General features: G+C 42.5%; 3 protein-coding genes and 1 pseudogene across 4 annotated transcripts; 1 reads left to right on the top strand and 3 right to left on the bottom strand.

Annotated features, from left to right (window-relative positions):
• Nucleotides 1–816: 816 nt before the first annotated feature.
• On the bottom strand, nt 817–9,185 carry LOC127764770 (vesicle-associated protein 2-1-like). Its single transcript, XM_052289684.1, has 9 exons — nt 8,817–9,185; nt 8,680–8,742; nt 8,504–8,574; nt 5,195–5,276; nt 4,966–5,081; nt 4,722–4,859; nt 4,611–4,637; nt 2,582–2,656; nt 817–1,991 (listed from the first exon to the last, which is right to left on the bottom strand). Exons 2-9 carry the CDS (start codon nt 8,732–8,734, stop codon nt 1,854–1,856), a joined length of 702 nt encoding a protein of 233 aa, XP_052145644.1. The 5' UTR covers nt 8,735–8,742; nt 8,817–9,185; the 3' UTR covers nt 817–1,853.
• Nucleotides 9,186–10,451: 1,266 nt separating this feature from the next.
• On the bottom strand, nt 10,452–13,353 carry LOC127761188 (50S ribosomal protein L19-2, chloroplastic-like). The gene is made up of 4 exons (XM_052285436.1): nt 12,915–13,353; nt 12,037–12,123; nt 11,824–11,954; nt 10,452–10,781 (listed from the first exon to the last, which is right to left on the bottom strand). Exons 1-4 carry the CDS (start codon nt 13,278–13,280, stop codon nt 10,673–10,675), a joined length of 693 nt encoding a protein of 230 aa, XP_052141396.1. The 5' UTR covers nt 13,281–13,353; the 3' UTR covers nt 10,452–10,672.
• A 1,458-nt stretch (nt 13,354–14,811) lies between these two features.
• Nucleotides 14,812–15,313, bottom strand: LOC127761750 (uncharacterized; annotated as a pseudogene).
• A 940-nt stretch (nt 15,314–16,253) lies between these two features.
• Nucleotides 16,254–19,076, top strand: LOC127761785 (putative glycerol-3-phosphate transporter 4). Of its 2 annotated transcripts, none has more exons than XM_052286113.1 (3): nt 16,254–17,227; nt 17,899–18,447; nt 18,541–19,076. In XM_052286113.1, the coding sequence occupies exons 1-3, from the start codon at nt 16,330–16,332 to the stop codon at nt 18,576–18,578; spliced, it is 1,485 nt and encodes a 494-aa protein (XP_052142073.1). In that variant the 5' UTR covers nt 16,254–16,329; the 3' UTR covers nt 18,579–19,076. The 2 variants fall into 2 exon arrangements, with proteins under 2 accessions (XP_052142073.1, XP_052142074.1); XM_052286114.1 differs by having other exon boundaries at nt 17,989–18,447.
• Nucleotides 19,077–21,629: the final 2,553 nt, after the last annotated feature.

Raw genomic sequence — 21,629 nt, forward strand, 5'->3', positions numbered from 1 at the left:
CTTCAACCTGGCACTCCTTAGCCCGCGCACGCCACTGCCCGCCTCGGAGGCTACATGGCGCCGGAGCAGGGGGACAACAAGCGGCTGTCACAGCCTCACAGGAGGCCGACGTGTACAGACGATACGCTCACCGGCAAGGTGCCGGCGCAGTACTTGCAGTCGTCGCCGGTCGCTGCCTCCTCCTGCACGCCGCCGCCCCTCCAGCCCCCGCCGCCGATTCGGCGCCCGCTCCCTGCATACGGGCCAACGTGAAGACCGAAGAGAAAGGGAGAGAGAGGAGGAAGGAAACGAGAGAGATGGCATATGGGCCCACATGTAAATGGGTCCCACAATATTTTTTTAATGACAAATGGGTCCCACAAATATATTTTTATTTGAATGCCACCTAAGCGCCACGTCAACAAATACTTCGGTCAACAACGCCACATAGGCGTCACGTTAGTAAAACCGTCCTCCAAAACCATCGAGGGAGTCAAATTGCACTGGTTTTAATAGTTGAGGGTGTCGAGATATCCGGTATTGTGGTTTAGAGATACGAATCAGATTCGGCCATTAGTTAAGGGAGTCAAAGTGAACTTATTCCCCACCGAAACTAAGCTACCTCCAGATTATTTGTTTTAATGGGCCACCTTCTATGCATTGTGTACTTTAGGGGCCCACGAGTAACCAGCGGGTAATTTTTCAACCCCGCTCCCACCCCTGAAAATGAGCGGGGCCCCGCCCCGCCGCACCCGCGGGTTAGAATTTCCACCTGCCACCGCCCCTATAGGGGCGGGTCCCCGGCCCCACGAGGGAAATCGCCACCCCTAGTTACACGCTTGGGCCTTCAACAAGTTGGGCATCTAGCCTGAAGTCCAGAAAAGTGGACATTGAGGACCTGTTTAGATTGTAGCCAAAATAAACCTTATCAAATTTTGGCAATGCTAAAATTTTAGCAAGATAGCAATATTGACAAAATTTTAGCAGAATTTCTTATGTACTGAGTAAATTTAGCAACAAACTAAACATAGACATTTTTCTGGCAACTTTACCAAAAAAAAGATATGGTTGGAAATAACATTAAAGTGAACAAGTCTTAGGTTTTTTTGGGAGAAGCAGAGAACCCTCAACAATAAGCTGTTTTTTCTTTCAGTTCAGCAGTACATTTTTTAACTTTTTTTTTCTCCTACCCAAATGATTCACAATCCAGCCCATATGTTAGTCAGCAGTGCAGAGGACCCTCAACGATTCATCGGTTTCAAAAATAAAAAGGCGATTCTCAGATGCAAGCGGAGATGACTTGCAGAGGCATACCTGATACCATCACCACCGAAGCAGAGAATAGAATGTGATGTAGATCGAAGATTTCCAAGCATTCCAGCTCTTTTGCCATGTAAAAAATTAGGGGTGAGTATAGAGCTAGATATTGAGCTGTTTCCCCTTTGATTTATTTAAAAGGTTTTTTTTTTCGTACTATAAAGTTAGGATTGATGCTGCGATCATGAACCATCCTAAAAGCGCTAACTTGACATCCTTTTACATTTCCAACCGGTAAAAGCATACAGCTTCTTCCTGATATATATGCCAAACTAATTATACAGAGAGATTACATAGGAGGAACAGATAAAAAACTAAGGAACGTGGGGGTGAAACATTGCGACCCTTTTATGATTTTGACGCATATTAACTACAATGGAAAGAACAAAAGAATAATTGTGGAGACTAAAGTAGAATTTTCCATATGTTTTTTTCTCCCCAGAGCAGCTCACTCGACTCTTAACCTAGCTAAGCTTGTTTGACTGATATTGACCTGTGCGCATCACATTTTTTAGCATTAAGCTGAACACTATATCTCTTGATTGCGACCATGGCATTTAAGCAGCAGGCTGCGGGGAAGAGAAGATTAGGCTCATCAGAAGCCCAACCAAGAGACCTATGAGCCCAACAAAAGCAGCAAACGTTAAGGAGAAACCCGTATCGCTTTTGCGGCTTCTACGCCTCCTAATCACATCCTGAAAAATATATAATGCAAATTATATGTGGAGAAATTCAATATAAGGGAGCAAAGGGGTATACAAACGTATCATCTTGAAAACTTACTAACGAGGATATTCCACATTCATGAAATGCTAGTAGCAATGGGATTTTTATGCACATTTGTCATTCCCACTTTCATACTTTTTTAGACAAATCAAATCGACAACTACTCATTTTGAACTGTAAAATAGTAGGACTAGAATATGGTTTTCTTTTATTTCCTTGACAACATTTGTTTCCACAACCCATCAGAAGAAATAAATACCAAGCAAACAAACTTTGCATTTTTAATGAAGAACTGATCGATCACAATTATAGAAATATAAATAATTGCTATCCACCCAGGGCGAAGAATTTCTTTTGCATTTTGCTCAAAGCCAGATATTTTTAATCGAAACTAATTATTTTTTCTCCATACTATACATTTTTTATGACGGGTTCAAACAATAAAACGGCAGTATAAGGTTCACAGTTCAGATGTTAATATCATTGAGTAACATAAGGGCTACGGTGAAATAAAGTGGTGAGCATAAAACAAAATGAATTGCAAAAACATAAGGCTGACCAATTCACGTTGCATTTGCTGATTTTGCTGCAGCATGTTATCTCTTTCATCTTTCAAGCGTTGTATTGTCTGTATCTGAATAGAAGAAAATGAGGTGCTAATTAAGAAAAAAACGATAACAGAACATATCACAAAGATGTTTCTTTGTTCAGGCAAATTTAGTTAAAATTGTATAGAATTACCATCAGCTAGGGCACATTTAATGAGGCAAACTCTTTAGGAAACATATTTGGATTTTGGAATATGTCAGTCAAGATAAAAGAAAACTATTACTTTCATAATGGACGAAAGGACAATGGATTCTAAGGGTGTGTTTGAGGAGAAGGGGATTGAGGAGATTGGGGAGATACGCAAAACGAGATGAGCCATTAGCTCATGATTAATTGAGTATTAACTATTTTAAATTTTAAAAATGGATTAATATGATTTTTTAAAGCAACTTTCCTATAGAAATTTTTTGCAAAAAAAGCACCGTTTAGTAGTTTGAAAAGCGTGCACGTAGAAAACTAGAAACAATCTCCCCTATCTCCCCAGAAAGAACAGAGCCTAAGTTCTGGTCCCAGTGCACTGTTAAGAAATGCAAAGGCAACCTGCTCATAGGCCTCTAGGGCCTCACTTCTGTGGTTCTACCCTCAATTATGGATAGTTTTTCTCAAGTTCAACTTTATGATCATTTCAACCATCTTATATCGTTGCTTCATTTTTCTATACTATTTTAAATGTTGGTAGTGCTGGTGGCGACATACCACTCTTATCACTGACATGTGAACTCCTCTTTGGCAGTGAAAAATTTAAACTTCCTTGCCTCTTGCTATCAGAGCTGAGAGATAGAGAGATTTGGGCTAACTATCATAGAGCCTTTTTTTTTTCCAACCGTAGGTAGATAGACTGATCTTTTCTTTTCCAAACTTGGGTCTTTGGAGTGATGAGAATGATTAAAATAATCAATCGTCACACCCACGATAAAGTCACAGTGATTATTATTTTTACATACATCTAATTAATACTCATATACTCTATATTTAATTAAAAATTACAACGATAAGCAATATAATTTTTCCACAACATTTGATTTTTCTTTTAATCCTGTAACAAAGTACTGGCATTCTGCTAGTTTTCCAAATTCCAACACTTACACTTTCAGATGATCATATTTTTCTCATTAAAAAGGCGTTTATAACTGTAGAGGAACATAAGGTAACATTACAAAGCAATGAATCATGGTAATGCCCAAAATAGCATGATAATTTCTTGCCAGAATTAGGGATGAAAAAGGCTCAGAACAGACGGAAACCACCCTATGTAGTTTTCATTTCAATGTTTTTTTAAAATAATAATTAAAATCGGAAACCCCGAATATGAAAATAAAATCGAATGCGAACATAGAGAATATGATCACGGATATTTATCGGAATATAAAACCCCCCTCAAATTAAACTTCTGAAATCAATGAAAAGGTGTAGCTCATTATTTTTTCTAAAACAACAAATCGACATTTCTAACTTTTTATCAATTAACAATAACACGACTAGTTGTAAAGAGAACAAGAACTATATTTATCTAGTATGGCATGGCCTAACAAAAACAAAACAAAACAAATCTAAAGCACCGGACTAAAAAAATATATCTCCATTGAACTAACGACCTCAATATTCATTAAAATCTGAATATCTTAGAGTAGAGAAGGCTGAAACAAATCAACAGCATATAAAAATATTTCGTTTCTGATCTCGAAAAAAAATCTAAATTTGTTTCCAGGAATAAATTCGTCTCCGAAAAGTTTCCGACCGATTCTAGTTTCCGACGGACAGTAGCCTTTGCATATTCGATTCTGTTTCCGAGAAAAAAAAATCCAAATTTGTTTTTGTTTCTGAAAATTTCCGAAAAAAATTCTGACCGACGTTTTCTATTTCCGAAAACATGTCCGGAAATCAGAAATTTTCCTTCAATGGAGAGATATTTATTGTGATATTATTTAGGTGTAGTTCCCCGATAAAATGAGAGATGCCTTTAGGATCAGTTGCATTACCTCTTCAATGCTTGCATTCTTCAGCATCTGCATGTAGTACAGTGCAAAACATGAGTCCTTTGCACATAAGTTTGGTCAGCGTCATACAAGTTTCCAGCATAGTACTCTCACCGTGAAATCGTCAGACAACGATTTGAAGCTCCTGCTTCCTAAAGATGTAATACCAGAGTCGTCGGAACTTCCACTAGGCACTGTATAAACAACCTTAAGCTTTATTTCCTCAATCACCTTATCAACTTCCTTGTTGAACTGGACACACAAAAATGGCATATAGTTTGTAGGTTAGAAGTCATGTCATTTTAACAATAATGCATCACTAAAGCTTGAAAATCATATATTTGCATTTTATGCTCACCGTATTAGGAGGAATCTCGTCCATGTCAGTACTGGCAGCTACCCTAGTGCTCTGAATCAAGAACTTATCCTTGCATTGCATATCTTGTGGGTACTCTTTCTGCGCCTGGAGCGTAACTACACCAACAAACAAGAATGCAGATATCCAAATATCAAGACGAAACAAGAAGCCTAAAGAGAACCACTGCTTGGCATATTAGAAAATGGCAAAACTGGAAACATGTATTTACTTGTTATTGTGCAAGAATCCCATGGCTGGACGATGTTCGCGTTCGGCCGGACGAAATACTTTCTCGGTGATGTTGTTTTGACCTGAATGGAAAAAGAACAAATTTGCATCAAATCTTCTTGCCAGGTTTCAGAAAATCTGGGAGGTTTCTGTCAAGAAATATTGTAACATTTTTTTGGGCGCAAGAGATTTGTGCATCATTTTATTAAGAGAGAGTAAAGATTCCTGGTTACAACCAAAGAGAAAAGAAAGACAAAAAAGATGAGGAGCTAAGAGGAAAATAAAAGGACTACAGCTCAAGTTCTATTCTCACAACCGATGTGGCTACGAGCAGAGCTGCAGAACCTCCTTTTTGGCAAGACTATCGGGCGTGGCTAATGGGCGATCGATCCCCATCCCCCCATACACTCCTCTCCCCCCTTTCTCCTCCCCTTCTTCTCTTCCTACTACACCATAAATTTTAAAAAAATAAAAAAAAACAAAGTTAGAAAAATTTATGTATAGAAATACTATATATAAAAAATATTTGAATTCAAATTCAAATTTGAAACAGGTATGTAAACTTTTAACTTATAAACTTTTGTTCTATAAACTAATATTTGAATTCAAATTCAAATTTGAATCGGGTATGTAAACTTTTGACTTATAAATTTTAGGTCTATAAACTTTAGGTGTATAAACTTTAGATGTATAGAAATACTATATATAAAAAATATTTGAATTCAAATTCAAATTTGAATCAAATATAATTCAAATTCAAATTTGAATTGGGTATATAAACTTTTGACTTATAAACTTTTGGTCTATAAACTTTAGGTGTATAAACTTTAAATGTATATAAATACTATATTAAAAATATTTGAATTTAAATTCAAATTTGAATCGGATATATAAACTTTTGATTTATAAATTTTGGGTCTCTAAACTTTAGATGTGTAAACTTGAGATGTACAAACTTTAGGTGCATAAATTTACTAAAATAGGAAAGTAATGCGGTGCCAAAAAAAAAGGAAACCATGTGGAGGAGAGGGGGGCGATCGATCAAGAATCCTAATGAGCGATCGCTCGCGTCACGGAGTGGAGAGCGATCGGTCCTCATCACGGGGTGGTGGACCTCTCTCCCCACGTTGCTTTCTTTTTTTCCGCACCGCATTACTTTTCTGTTTTAGTAAGTTTATACATCTTAAGTTTACTCATCTAAAGTTTATACATCTAAAGTTTGTATTGTTAAAGTTTATACACATAAATTTTATATACCCTATTTGAATTTGAATTCAAATTTAAATATCTTAAGTTTACTCATCTAAAGTTTATACTTCTAAAATTTGTATTGTTAAAGTTTTCCTGGTCAAAAAAAATTGTATTGTTAAAGTTTATACACATAAAGTTTATACGGTGAAAGTTTATATACCCGATTTAAATTTGAATTCAAATTTAAATATATTTTGTATAAAATATTTATATACATATAGTCTATATGTACAAAGTTAGCAATGTATATGTTTATATATATAAAGTGTATGTACATGAATAGATTTTAGTGTAATATATGTATTTATTCTCTTTCTTTTTTTCACACTTATTTTCAAATTGATTTTAAATTTATGAAGAACCCACATCGTATGCAGACAGTCACGAGTGAGGTTGAGAAAAGAAAAAACGTGTAGTACTCCTTGATCTGATCGCGTGAAGTGACCCCTAGTGACTAATTGCGTATTAGACGGATCCGCGATCGATCGCCCATTAGAAGCTTCGTCTTTTTGACAAGACTATTGCGCGACCTAATCAGCAACCACAACTACAACTACAGGTATTCCAAAATAGTATGGATCCCAAGTACATCTTGAGGGCTCCTTTGCAGCTCGGGATCCCGGACAAATCCTAGGAAGCTGGTCCAAGGGGAAAATTTCCATGGGTCAATTTTGTTAGCTCCATTTGTAAGCTCACAGGACGGGGATTTTCCGGCCCAATCACAGGGATCCCAAGGAAAAGTATCCTGAATGTCCGTGATCCTGCAATGGAGCATAGAATTTAACTATCTGTCACTTTACCTTACATATAGCTATTCTTTAAATGTCGCTCTTCCTAATGTATATAATTTTTCTTACCACTATAACAGGCACAACGGGTGAATAAAATTGAGTAGGTACATCGGGAAATGTGTTCTAAAAACAATAGACTAAAATATATGGCCAATCCTTAAACTTGATAGTGGGTGTCACTTAGTTCCGTAAACTTAAAACTTGCACATTTAGGTCTACCATCTTGATTTAATGAACCATAGTCGGTCCAAACCTTGTTTGACAGGAGCTGACCGCCGACGTGGCATTCCACGTAGGCAATACATTTACAGCTAACCCATTACAGCAGCGAAGAGTGACGGAAGAATTGCAATTTGCCCCTTCGTGCTATAGTACCATCCCGAAACCCACAAAATCCCATTTCGCCTTCGTCATCGCTATTTCGTACTTCACCGTCGCCAACCCTCCCTCGTTACTATACCCCGTACTTCACCATCTCAGTCGCTAATCCAAGCCATTGAGAGAAGGCGAGGGATTTTGTGGGTTTCAGGGTGGCCCTGTAGCGTGAAGGGGCAAAATATAATTCTTCCACCACTCTTTGCTATAGAGGGGGCTAGTTATAAATGTGTTATCTACGTGGAATGCCATGTTGGCGGTCAGCTTCAGTCAAACGAGGTTTGGACTGGCTATGGTTTATTAAACCAAGATGGTGAACGTAGATGTGTAATTTTAGTTTATGGATGTAAATGACACACACTCTTAAGTTTGTATATTACTCGTAAAAGTAAATCCGGTAGATAGTGGTATTTGGAGAGTAGCTATCCGTATGAGTAGCAAAAATAGTTAAATCCCCATGGAGTCCCCCGCAGCAGCAGGACGCGAGGACGAGGTGGCCGCTGCGGCCGCAACGGCCGCCGCCGCCGCCGGCTAGGCGGCCGGCGTTGGGTGGAGGCGCAACGACCAGGGCATCCCGCGAGGGGCCCTCCACCCCCAGGAACCGCATTGCCCGACCTGGCCGGCTCCGCCGCCGCCGCAGCCTCATCGACCTCGGGCGCCGCCGGACTCCCTCTCCAACCGCGCTCCAGTGAGGTCATCGTTCGAGAATCGAGAGTACCGCGGGCCCGAGGAGGAAGAACCTTCGTTCGACATGGAGAAGTCGAGAAGAGGGGGGAAGGAGAGGAGGAGGAGGCAGGTGGGAGGTGTGGCCGCCGGGGACCGGAGTGGTCGCCGGCGCACGGCGCTCTCGTCTCTCAGCTCTCAGCGGTGAGTTGGCGAGTTTCGATAGATACCTTGAATGCAACATGATGCTCGCTGTTGTTCACCACCTTGAGATTGCAATAGCACGGTTTGTCCAGCTCAACTGCACGCGAGAATTCAACGGAGAGAAGAAACCACGGATGGTTAAGGCTAAATTAACCGCTCGTAAATGTTGTTAGGATAATCTCAAGAACTCCTCTGAACTTACATAGGAAAGTGAGGTCCTCGGGGTAGATGGAGATCAGCGTTCCGCCGCCACCCATTGCCACACCTGATCAAACAAATTGAACTGAAAGGACGCCCAAATATGCATAATTCGCTGCATTACAGAAGAGATGATATTACCTTTCCCTTCGTTGTCTTCGTTCAGAGTAAAATCCGGCCTTTCTTTCCAGGAACTGAATTGAACTGAAAGAAATTTGCATGAGGAATTGGAAGAGCAGGAGCTAGGAGCGAAGGAAGAGAAAGAGAGAGAAACGAATGGGTTTGGGTTTGCCTTTTCTTGGCTTCTCGGCGACAATGACGGGGCAGCACTCACTTCTTGGGCCCGTGGCAGTTGCCTTTTCCCCCATTTTTTTCGAGTGAACAGCAAAGCTCTTTTTTTTATTTAATTGGTGGTTGATGATTTATGTTACTATTTACTATTCGGTGCATCTTTTCCAAGAATAGAAACTCATGGCACTTGGAAGTTACTCTCTCATCGTTTTGCTAGTAATTTTCATGAGCATGCTTAGTCTGGATGCCATTGAATACTCAAATGCGATAACATATAAGCATTTTCTGTTCACCCTGTTTAGTCTAAATCATCACCAAAAAATCGGTTTTCAACAGAGCAATGAGATCATGCTGTGCCATTCAATTTCTTTTTCCTAAAATGATTCAATTCTGCCATAAAGTGCAAACTGAAAGGAACACATAAGAAAAAAAAAAGGATCTGAGGAATATTCTTGTCTGCTCAGGGTGTTTACCCGTTAAACAAACATTAGCCATTTTGCTCTATATTTTCCTCAATGAATCATTGGAGCATCCTAGCAAAAAAGAATGGAAAATAGTTGGTGTCTATGTAACTGTTCTCTACTGATGGAAGTAGCTCTACAGTTTTTAAATACCTGGCAGATGAGGTTCCAATCATTTTGCCCACTATGAGACATGGAATAACCTAACAAAGCAAAAAGGTTATGAAGAGTGTGTCACTCAATTGTTGCTTAAAGAAACTAAAGCCAAAACTTAACTTCAACTGGAACTAGTGTAATCAAGTAGGGTACAATTCAGGACAGACTGCACAAAATGATAAGTCTTCAGTTATAAAATGTCAAACCAGTAAATAACATCTTCAGCAGGATGCTTCAGTAAAGAATAACTGTTTTTTTTTTTTTACATAAGAAGGTAGAGCCAGCTCTACTTATAGCCATTTCATTGATAGAAATTATAAGTTACATTGTTACATGAGTAAGGGGAAGATGAGAGAACAAAGAAGAGGAAAATGGATATAGAGGTAAGGGAATGTACTGAAGTGAAAAAAAAACTGTAGAATGGCCTCAGCAGATTAGTTCAGTAAGAATAACTAGAACTTTACACTAAATGTAAACCATTAACAGCAATTCTCGCCTTTGGGAGTTTATATTTAGTTATTAACAGCATCAATTTGGGAAAGTAGTTTGAATTCCAGTGGCAGCCGTGCCAAGACCAAATAAACATCTAATGTCGTGTAGTAGGCCCTGGAGACAACACAACTCTTCCAACACAAGAGTATAAATGGATACGGTCGATGGCTCATCAAACCAACCAGTGCTGCTGGAAACTTCAGTTATAATTTATTACTCGTCAATTCAACTACTAATCCATAAAAAATGCAGATGTACTACTCCACTTAACCAGAAGTTAGCAACTTTCCATTCATGATAGTAGTGTACGTGCTTATTAACCATCAGTTAGATAGGCAGCTGAGAAGCCAAATTTCAAGAGAAGGATGTCAACAAATTCATAACAAAATGCTAGTAGGAACTTTATACAAAGCGAAGAAAGTACATTTCCACAGAAAGACAAAAATATATGCCAAACAGAAAAGGTGTAGATATTACACATTTGAAATTTAGTGATTACAGTGAAAAGCATAGGTTTGAACAAAAAAATAAAAAAGCATTTGCTAGAGAAAGTAACAATGCTAGTGAGAGAAGCTCTTCTGCCAGCATATCTAATTTTTACTTGAAAGTTGAAAAGCGGGGAAGCTTGTGCTTCAAATAATATAACTTTGCTCTTCTCACTTTCTTGTGCCTGATTACTTTAATTTCCTTGATCCTGGGTGAATATCTGGAATGGAAGATACCAGCTGCATTAGTAACATATTATAGAGAACACTACCCGACATGTTATTGCAGAAGCTGTGAATGATGCCAATCATGAACGAACTGTTATTCTTGCATTTTTATTCCCAGATATACAAGAAGCAAAACATCATCTTTATCGTGAGCTTAAATCCTAGCAATGTTTCTGTATCAGGAAGTAGGGGATCTATCTCCTTTTGTGAAAGGAATTATAACAGGCATCCACGTGGAAGGATAATAGTTGCTTTTTTATTACCAAAAATATAATTACATGCAGCAATAAGGAGCATATTAAAATAGAGCTTTCAACTTCATTTTGCTAAAGGCAGTTATGAGCAAAAGGCAAATAAAAGAGGACACAGACTCTGTAGAGCTAACTCTGAAGCTTCAAATAAAAAAATGAGGTAATGTAATTAATTGAATGAGACACACCTAGTTGATAGATTCAATCTTACTGTTGCTGATAAAGTTTGAACTACTGAAATAGCAACCTTAAAAAAAAAAAAGAAATACTCCTAAGCTGTAAGACAGTATGTTCTGACTTCTAAGTTACAGGCTTACAGCAACTATACCGGTTCTGTAAATCTGCATAAGTGATGGTAGATAAACTTGGATTTTGCACTAGAATGCTTAAAACCTAACTCAACTATTAATTTAGTACCTCAAACTGAAAAATAATCATTAAATAGTAAATCAACATATAAAAAATACACAGGAAGTTTTATAAATAGTGAATTATCTATAAAAACACATCAATCCAGCTTAAAGCAAATGACAGAAACCTGGTATATCCTATTCCTACTATCAGTTTACATGAAGGAACAAAGGCACATAAAGCTGCATGATTCATTATTACTATTTATATTTGAATGATAAGCATGTCCCACATTTATTGTAGTTATATAGAAGTATGGACATGGAATTTTATGTTTCAAGATTTCAGTATGAGTTCAGTGTCATCATGTGATACCAGGTGCAATATCCACATTGCATAGAAAAAAAAAATGAAACCAACAACTCTGACTTACATAGGGAAGGTAATCTCAACTCCGACACCAGCAATAATCCTTCTGACACGGATTGTGGTGTGAACACCAGATTTGTGTTTTGCTATAATTATGCCCTTAAAGAGCGACAATCTCCTCTTGTTGGGCCGTTGCTGTAATAGCATTTGCTTCATATGTCAATAGCTTTCAAATTGGGAGCATAAGAAAAACATTCAAGAGTAGCGAAAATCTCACCATTCTAAGCTCAATGATGTCACCAGGCCTAAGATCTGGTAAAGTCTTCACCTTTTCAGCCTCCTCAATGAACTGTTTGTTCAGAATCTACAGCACAAAACAATTCAAGTAAAATCGTGTCACATGTAAACTAGTCCAAAATTGCCATGGATGTAGCTGTGAAAAAAAATGAAATTCTTGTTACGGGACAAATAGTGATTGCACAGAATCTCAAGAAACCACCAAATCCAATCGAGACACGCTCATGAGAGCATACAAGAACAACAAAGAATTAAAAGGGAGTCACAAAAGAATGGTGGCTCCCAGAGGCCTCTACTGACTTATCTGCCACCAAACTGAAGTGAACCCATGTTGAGAAAAATCAATCCCCAATTCCGTTTACTAAATAGGTTACCCTTTCCATTTACGAGAAAAATCAATCCCCAATTCAGTTTACTAACTACTTCATCCGTTTCACAATGTAAGTCACTCTAGCATTTCCCACATTCATATTGATGTTGATGAATTTATATATGTCTAGATTTATTAACATCAATATGAATGTGGAAAATGTTAAAATGACTTACATTGTGAAACGGAGGGAGTAGATACTTTCCATTTATTGAGTAGCAGACTATGTAGTAACTAACTAATTCTGCCATAAGTGTTACACACAATGAGTTGCTATTTCAGCACCTGCACTGTCAACAACTCAACAGAACAGAGAATTTATGTTCTGCAAACAAAAGAAATGCTACTCATATAGTCATAGATAAATTGTTGCATTCTCCCCTAATAAAAATATGGTTAGCTGATGTTTTTCTCACCTGCATTGCTCCACCACCGATAACCCAATGTCATGAGCAGTTTATAAGAAGATTACGCAAGGAAATGCTCACCCCAATGATCTCCCCGAACTTAACCGGGGGCTTGCTCGGCGGCGGAGGCTCATCTTCTTCCTCCTGCTCTTCCTCCGCCACCGCGACAGCCGCCTCCGCCTCACCCTCCTCCACCTCAGCGTCAGTCGAGGCAGCAACAGCCTCAGCCTCAGCCTCAGCGGCGGGCTCCGGTTCTCCCGCTTCTGCGCTGGCGTCCGCGCGAGGGACCAGGTGGCTGGCCCGGAGAGGGGAGGCGGTCAGGGAGAGGCGGCGGAATGAGGAGGACACCGCGAGGAGCTGCGGCCGCGGCGGCAAGCGGTGGCATGCGACGGCGTGGGGGAGTAACGCACCGGAGATGGCGGCGGTGGCGGAGGCGGCGGCGGCCATCGGAAGGTTTACTTACGGCGGGTCGACGGAGGAGCCGCGCGCCGGACGGGGGGGAGTGGGGGATGAACGCTATCCGCCTATCTTTTTGAGGCAGGGGCTGTGCCGCTGTAAAGTGGGTCCCACCTCTTATCCGAAGGTTGCGAGCAATCTGAACCGTAGATTCGGTGAGTTGTGAAGGCAGAGAAGGCTTTCTTTTTCCCCCATTTTTGCTTGTAATATGGAACAGTAGTGTTTTTCTAATGAAAAAAAATCCAAATACTCCCCTAAATTTTGGATGGAAGCTTATCTAGCATATTTAACTTTAAAACCGGATATCTGACCCCCTAAAATTCATAAAATCGTTCATATTTCCTCCTAAGGTGTTTTTAGATGGTGATTTTGCATATTTTAAAAGTTTAAACGAACAACATAAATAACTAATATGACATATTTGAATGACATCGGTAGTAAGTCATCAATATATACTTATACAATGATACCATACTATTATTATGTTGATACTTGTTTGTAAGTGAGAGCTAATAAGAAAACAGAAAGATTTAAGTGAAGATTTTAATATATATTTCTAATGTATAGGTCACGTGATCAAATTTATTCAATTTATATACAAATTAGATGAAACCATTATACAATAACACATGCTTGGCTTAAATCTGAAATTATGTAATCTATTCGACATTATCATCTAATAAGATAAATATGTATCTCTTTATACTCGACTATTATTGATCATTGATCTTGCTAATGCTAAAGTTTGTCTACTTTAGAAACTCTGGAAACCTGCCACACAATGCTTTTTTTTAACGACTCGCACGAGACGGTGCGAAGTTATATTGATAGAGCCGAAAAAAAAAATTACAAGATTACAACCTTGGAGGGTCGTAACCAGGAAAAAGGAAAAACTATACCACCACCCATACATCGACAGCGCCAATACACAACCCGGGAGAAGGCTAGCACCGAATCGGCCGTCGCTAAGCGTGACCGACCGCTGCTAGACCAACAAAGGAACACAGACGAACATCGCCCTCTAGGGGATGCCAAAACGACGTCTTCAAAAAGAGAAGCGACGGAAAACCGTTGCCACCGTCCGTCGGGGCCCAAGGAGCCAAGACTGGGCTTACGCCCAGCAACCTGCGAATCCACGGCTGACGCACCGATGCTCCACCACCACTCAAGCTCTGCCGACATGTGGGACCCCTGCACCGGCGTCCCCCGCCGGCCAGTCTTCGTGCGTCGAAGACCGCGCTACACCCACCGGCAACTCCTCACACCGAGGTCGCCTCATCCACCGCCGGCCGCGCCTCTCGTGCCAAGCCAGCCTCCACCGGACGCGCCTCTCGCGCCAATCTGGCCTCCCTCCATCGGCTGCGCCTCTCGCGCCAAGCCGGCCTCCATCTCCGCCGCCCGTGCCTCTCGCGCCGAGCCGGCCTCCGCTGCCATCGGCTGCACCTCTACACCAAGTCAGTCTTCGACCCCTCCTCCAAATGATGCCACGCCGGCCAGATGCAACCGTCTGCCACGCCCTCAGCTAGCCGTCCGAAGCCGCCATGCCTCCAATGACCGCGGTCACCGCCACCGCAGCCGCTGCTGCCAAACGCCCAGCCACCTCGCCATCGCCATCCTCACCTCCTCCGCCGCAGCCACGTCCACGGTCGCCACGGCCATCGCCGCAAGCCGTCCGCTGTCGTAGCCTGCAGCCACCAGCACCCGCTGTCGCTGCCCGCGAGCTCCATGTCGCCGGCTGCGACTCCACACTACTGCCGATCTCCATGACGCCCTCCCGCTGCCGCACAACGCTGGCCTCCACGACAGCCACACGTCGCCGGCCTCCACGACGCCTACACAGCAGGCCTCACCGCCCACGAGGCCGCGCGACTGCCTCCACGACGCCTCGACCACCACGGCCGCTGCCTCGCCAGCCAGCCGCCGCAGTCGATGCCGCCACAGCCGCCGCCCGTCACTGCCGCCGTCGGCAGCCGCAACCACCGCCAGCCAGATCTGACTAAAGGCGTCGTTGCCTCCTCCCGCATCGCCAGCGTCACCACCGGCTTTTGCCGCACCTCCACCGCCGCATCTGTCGTCTGGCCGCGCCTCCATGCTTGATACCGGAGGCAGCTCCGGCAGCGTCTCCCGCCAGGTCGCCGCCGCCCAAAACCACCGCCAAACCTCGCCGCCGAGCTGCCGGGACGCCACCGCCCATCGCTAGGGACCGGATTCGGCCACCACGGCACCGGATCCGGTCGGCGCCGACGCCATGCCCTGAGCTCGTGCCGTGCCGATATCCCGACCGTCTTGGCCGCGAGCGAGGAAAAGAGAGCCCCGCCGCCGCCGTCCTTGCAGCCGCCCGGCTTTGCCGGCGGTGGCGAGGCTGGGGAGGGGAGGAGAAAGGCGGGGACGGCGCAGCTTGTTCGCCATCAGCGTCGCCCCCGGGACAGGGTGACCTGGCGAGGTTTTCCAGTCCTTACCGACGTTTTCAAAAGAGAAAAGATGCCACGCAATGCTGAAAACGAGGAGAATAGAGAAGAAACGAGACAAGAAACAAGACACACAAAAAAAATATTACCTCCGGCCTAAAATAAGTGCAGCCGTGGATATCTGTGCCCAACGTTTGACCGTCCGACTTATTTGAAAAATTTGTGAAAAGTTTAAAAATATTTAGTCACACATAAAGTACTATTCAAGTTTTATCATCTAATAGCAATAAAAATACTAATCATAAAATAATTTCAATAAGACGAATAGTTAAACGTTGAACGTGAATTGTGCAAAACTACACTTATTTTAGGACGGAGTGAGTATTCTTTTTTAAAAAAAAGTTCCCGCAGTGAAAAGTCGATCACAAAACACAAACTCGCACCAGGCGAGCGCATAACCGCCCCGCCGCGTGTCGTCTCCCCGGGCCGGCTGACCCGCTAACCCCGCCACGTCCTCCCCCCCCCCCCCCCCCCCTCCCCCCCCAACACACACACTTCCTCCGCCTCCGCCCCCTCCCCGCGAAAGCCTCCGCCACCCGTTACCGGCCGCAACCCCCGCTCCGCTACCGCCCATGGCGAAGCCACCGCCGGCGCCTCACCGCGCCCACCGCGCGCCGCCGGGCCTCTGCGCCCTGCCGGCCATCTCCTACAACTCCCACCGGGGCCTCGTCCTGGGCCTCACCTTCGTCGCCTACGCGCTCTACCACGCCTCCCGCAAGCCGCCCAGCATCGTCAAGCGCGCGCTCTCCGAGGCGTGGCCGCCCTTCCACGACCCGGCGCTCCTCGGCGAGACCGACGTCGCGTTCCTCGCCTTCTACTCCCTCGGCATGTTCGTCGCGGGCCACCTCGGCGACCGCCTCGACCTCCGCCTCTTCCTCGCCGTCGGCATGATCGGGAGCGGCACCGCCGTCGCGCTCTTCGGCGTCGGGTACTTCCTCTCCCTCCACTCCCTCGCCTTCTACCTCGCCGCCCAGGTGATCGCCGGATTGCTCCAGTCCACCGGCTGGCCCTCCGTCGTCGCCATCGTCGGCAACTGGTTCCGTGGGCGGAGGCGCGGCCTCATCATGGGGATATGGAACGCGCACACCTCCATCGGGAACATCAGCGGCTCCCTCATCGCCGCCGCTGTGCTCCGCTACGGGTGGGGGTGGTCGTTCATCGTGCCGGGCCTGCTCATCGCGTTCGGTGGCGTTCTCGTGTTCTTCTTCCTCGCGCCTTACCCGGAGGACCTTGGCTTCTCTCCGACGACGCTGCCCAAGGCAGTGAGTGAGGCGAGCACCGACGAGGAGGACAGCAGCAGCAGCGCGAGCGCCGCCGGTGGCGCCGGGAAGGAGGAGAGGAGGGACGCCGTGGGGATGTGGAAGGCGTTCGCGATTCCTGGCGTCATCACCTTCGCGCTCTGCCTCTTCTTCGCGAAGCTGGTCGCCTACACGTTCTTGTACTGGCTTCCTTTCTACCTGAGCCAGACGGGTATGCACAGGGATTTATTTTTCACTAGTTCATTTTGATTGACAGTAATTGGCCACAGCGATACACATTATCACACTGAATTGATATCACTTGTCTGCTTGAAGATTTATTTGTCCTGTGGTGGATTGGCATTTCTTTTTTCAGTACTGTCAAAAACACTTTCTTGCAATCGAATTTTGCTTGCAGACTCTTACCTTAGATTATCACAGTTTGTTGTAGTACATTAGCAATTGACTATGATAGGGTGTGATATTGTGCATTTTGGTATATATGATTAGAATACAGGAGATAGCCACATGATAAGCAAAATGTAGTGGGAAATTAGTGGTCTGCTGGTTTATCAGGTTGTACATATCCGGTGTTCCCTGTGTTCTGTGTGTGGGTATCTAGAGAGTATCATTGTTTTAATACATTTAATTAATAATAGAATACTGCTAATATATATGGCCCCAATTGTTATGTTATGCTGCTTATCTGATTGCGGCAACATGTGTTCTTCATGTCAAATGGTACATTGTGTTGTGCATAGTGCACAAGAAATTTGACTGGACGATTCGTCTCCAACTATTTTGGACACTTCCGATCATACAAGAAACTGTAGTTTTACTATATTTTTCGTATTTTTATCATTTCAGTTAATCATTCGATCACTTTGTTTTGGCATTTTCCAGCTATTGGAGGCAAGGAAATGTCAGTCACGTCTGCTGGGTATCTCTCAGCTTTGTTTGATGTAGGTGGAATCATTGGTGGAATTCTTGCAGGGTTCATATCTGATCATCTCAATGCAAGGGCCACCACGGCAGCAATCTTCATGTACTTGGCTATTCCATCTCTTTACGCCTTCCATGCATATGGCAGTACTTCAGAAGTGGCAAACATTGGCTTGATGATGATCGGTGGCTTGTTTGTTAATGGACCTTATGCTCTCATAACAACTGCAGTTTCTGCCGATCTGGGAACCCACAAATCTCTTAAGGGGGATTCCCGTGCGTTGGCCACCGTCACATCAATTATAGATGGAACAGGATCGCTTGGTGCTGCCTTAGGTCCATTCATTACAGGTTTTATTTCAAAACGTGGATGGGATTCAGTTTTCACAATGCTTATATTTTGTGCATTAGCTGCCGGCGTCTTATTGTCACGTATTGTGAAGTCTGAAATTGTTCATATCATTCAGAATCGGAGAAATCACACACTTGACATGCATAACAGAACTGCAGGTGAGGACTTAAAACACACTAATGTTGCATCTTTCTCCATTTTGGATATGTCAAACAATGGTCTGCTAATGTTTTCCTTCCTGTTCCTCATAGATTCTGGTGCTCAACCACTTTTAGAAGGAGACACTTGAAGTCGAGGCAGTTCATATGAGCTGGTGGTGTGGAATACAGTTTTGCAATGCTGCCGTGATTGGGATATGCAACAGTTGATTCTAGAGAAAGGCAAACTAGATCGAGCTTATGATCTCAGTTTCTACAGCTTGGTGCTTACGATCACAGCAATCAACATGATCGCGGTGGCATTTGTAGGTTTTGTTTCGTCAGAGGAAAATATAGTCATCGGTTCATTATCCATGGTGACATTCTTTTAGTATGCAAATGTGTTGTAGTAACCATGTTCTTTTTTCCTCGTATCACGGTTTAGGTGCTAGATGAACATAGATATACACCAATATCTGCCTCTCCCAAGTACTGGTCCTGAAGGCTGTGTACATAATGTTTACTGCTATTCGTATCGCGGTCATCAACATCGGTGAAGAGAGATCCTGATGTAGCGCCTCTGCTTATGTATTAAGTATTTCAGGTTACTCTTTCGAAAAATCTCTCAGGTCAGAACTCTGAAGTCCCGATTTTTCTGCAGTTAAATTGAAAATGACTTTGTTCTAAATGAAAAATGCGATGCACCAAAGTTTTCCCCTGCATGCGGAATACTCCAGGTTGCAGCTGCACCACAGCAGTATGACAGGCGGAATCCGCCGAAGAATTAGAAACGTTTAGCAGTTTCAGATAAGTGAAGCCAGAAATACCTCGTAAGCCTTTGCAGTTTGCACCTCAGAAACAGAAAGCTTCCACTACCGTTCCTGGCCTCCGGCGATCACTACCACTAACAGGAGGCATCGGTTGAGGAAGAAGAGGCGCCGCCGGTCAGGTCAGGTCGGCCGCCGCAGCACACAACTCAACCTTAGGATAGCGGCGGACGGTGGGTGGAAAAAGTATTAAGTTTACATTGACTCCCTCAAATATTGTTTTAATCTAATTCTTATCCCTAAACCGTAATATTGGATATTGTAATATCAGAGAGTCGGCGGGGCGCCTCCACATCACCGCCAAGGCCAGTGCGCCTCCACATCACCATCAAGGCCGCCGACAGCATAGCGTACAAGCACGACGCTCTGCGCAGCGACGGCGAAGCAGCGGCGGTCGTGATGGGAATGCATGGGGTGGCCACCGAGTCCCCTAGAGAGGAGAGAGAATGAGAGAAGAAAGGGGAAGGAAGAAGAAAATGTGACGTTGACATGTGGATTCAACATGCTGCATCAGCTGGTTGGACCGGGCCAAAGTGACACGTTGGTGAAACCATCCTCCAAAACTGCTAAGAGTGTTAAATTACATCGGTTTTAGTAGGTGGGGATCAAAATATCCGGCAGTACAGATCAGATATACGAATTAGATTTTGGATATATATTGAGAGATTCAAAGTGCTCTTGTTCCACTGAAAAACGTGCAGCCGAAATGTGCAGCCCAATAAAGTGGCCCAGAACGGGGATGAATCAATGCGGTCCGTGAGGCCCATACATATTAGGCCGAAACGGGAGTGTCAGCCGGAAAGGAATGCGGCCTACTTGTGGCCCATAAATGTTCGCTGGGCCATACGTGTTGGGAGGGTCCGACTGTACCTGCCTGCCCTCGGGCCGAGGCCTCTCAGCCTCTCAGGCTAGCTTTAGGGTGAGCAAACTTTTACTCTCTTCAGCGTGCTACCACGGCCCACGACAGATGGCAGCGTGGCTCTCCCAGCTGCGAGTTTAGCGTGATCTTCCGGCACAATCGCATGATAAGGAGCTGAGTTACGTGTGACACGGTTCAGGCAGATGAGTACATATACTGGTGTTTGGCTCTCTTATCGCGAAGTTATAGCAAAAGTAGTTAAATTGAGTTCATATGAAAGAATATTATGTTTACCTCGCGGAGCTGTTCAGGATGAAGTGAGAGGTAAGCTGGGATATTTTAGAGCAGAATGAAGGGAGATGTAGGATGAGATATTAGAGCAACCAGTAAACATGGTCAGAGTAAACAAAGGTCAACCTGTATCCATATACTTAGAATATTAAACTAATTTTCAACGATTTACTATGATGATGGGATAAATAATAACACCCGACTGTGGGATAAATGATGACACTGACGGTTAAAATGTTTAAAAAATAGTATGAGTAATTAGATATGAATTATCTAACCATTAATGTTGGATAGAAATATATGTGTTATCCATAAAATAGAAACTAGCATGATGGCCCGCGCAGATTGCGCGGCTAGTATTATTATATTTTCTCTCATGTAATAGCATATATGTTTTCGTAATATATTATTCAAATATATTAAAATGAAAACATAATTTAAATTTTGTACTAACTTTACAAAACTACTAATGTGTAATATTCATATTGTATTTTATATCCGTGTTAGTTATTAATTATTTTTAATATCAAATTTTAGTTATTTGTAAATTATATTCCTATATGGACTCTAGAATCGTCTTTCAATATTTCTTTTTAAAATTCCGAATTTTCGTTTTCTGTAAATTATATTTTTATATAGACTCTAGACTCTTCTTCCAATATTATTTATTTTTAATTCAAAATTTTTATTATTTCCAATTGTATTTCTACGTGGACTCTAAACTCATCTTTCAATATTCTTTAATTTTTAATTTCAAATTTCAGTTACTAAATTGTATTCCTATATTGAATTTAGACTCTTCTTCCCATTTTTTTCTTAATTTGAATTTAGTTATTTGTAAATTTTATTTTTATACAAACTCTAAACTCTATTTTTTATTTTATTATGTTTATTCCGAATTTTAGGTAGTTTCAATTTCCTATATGGATTCTATACTTACTGTACTTCTAATATTCCTTATTTTTAATTCTTAATTTGTATTATTTCTTAATTGTATTTCTATATGGACTCTATACTCTACTTGTAATATTCCTTATTTTTAATTCCAAATTTCTATTATTTCTTAATTGTAATATTCCTTATTTTTAATTTCAAATTTCTATTATTTCTTAATTGTATTTATATATGGACTCTACTCTCCTCTTACAATATTCCTTTTTTTAATTACGAATTTCAACTATTTCTAAATTGTTTTTCTACATGGACTCTGTTTTTCTTTTTTTTTT

The sequence above is a fragment of the Oryza glaberrima genome, chromosome 2 (assembly GCF_000147395.1).
Source record: "Oryza glaberrima chromosome 2, OglaRS2, whole genome shotgun sequence".
Classification (NCBI taxonomy): Eukaryota; Viridiplantae; Streptophyta; class Magnoliopsida; order Poales; family Poaceae; genus Oryza; species Oryza glaberrima.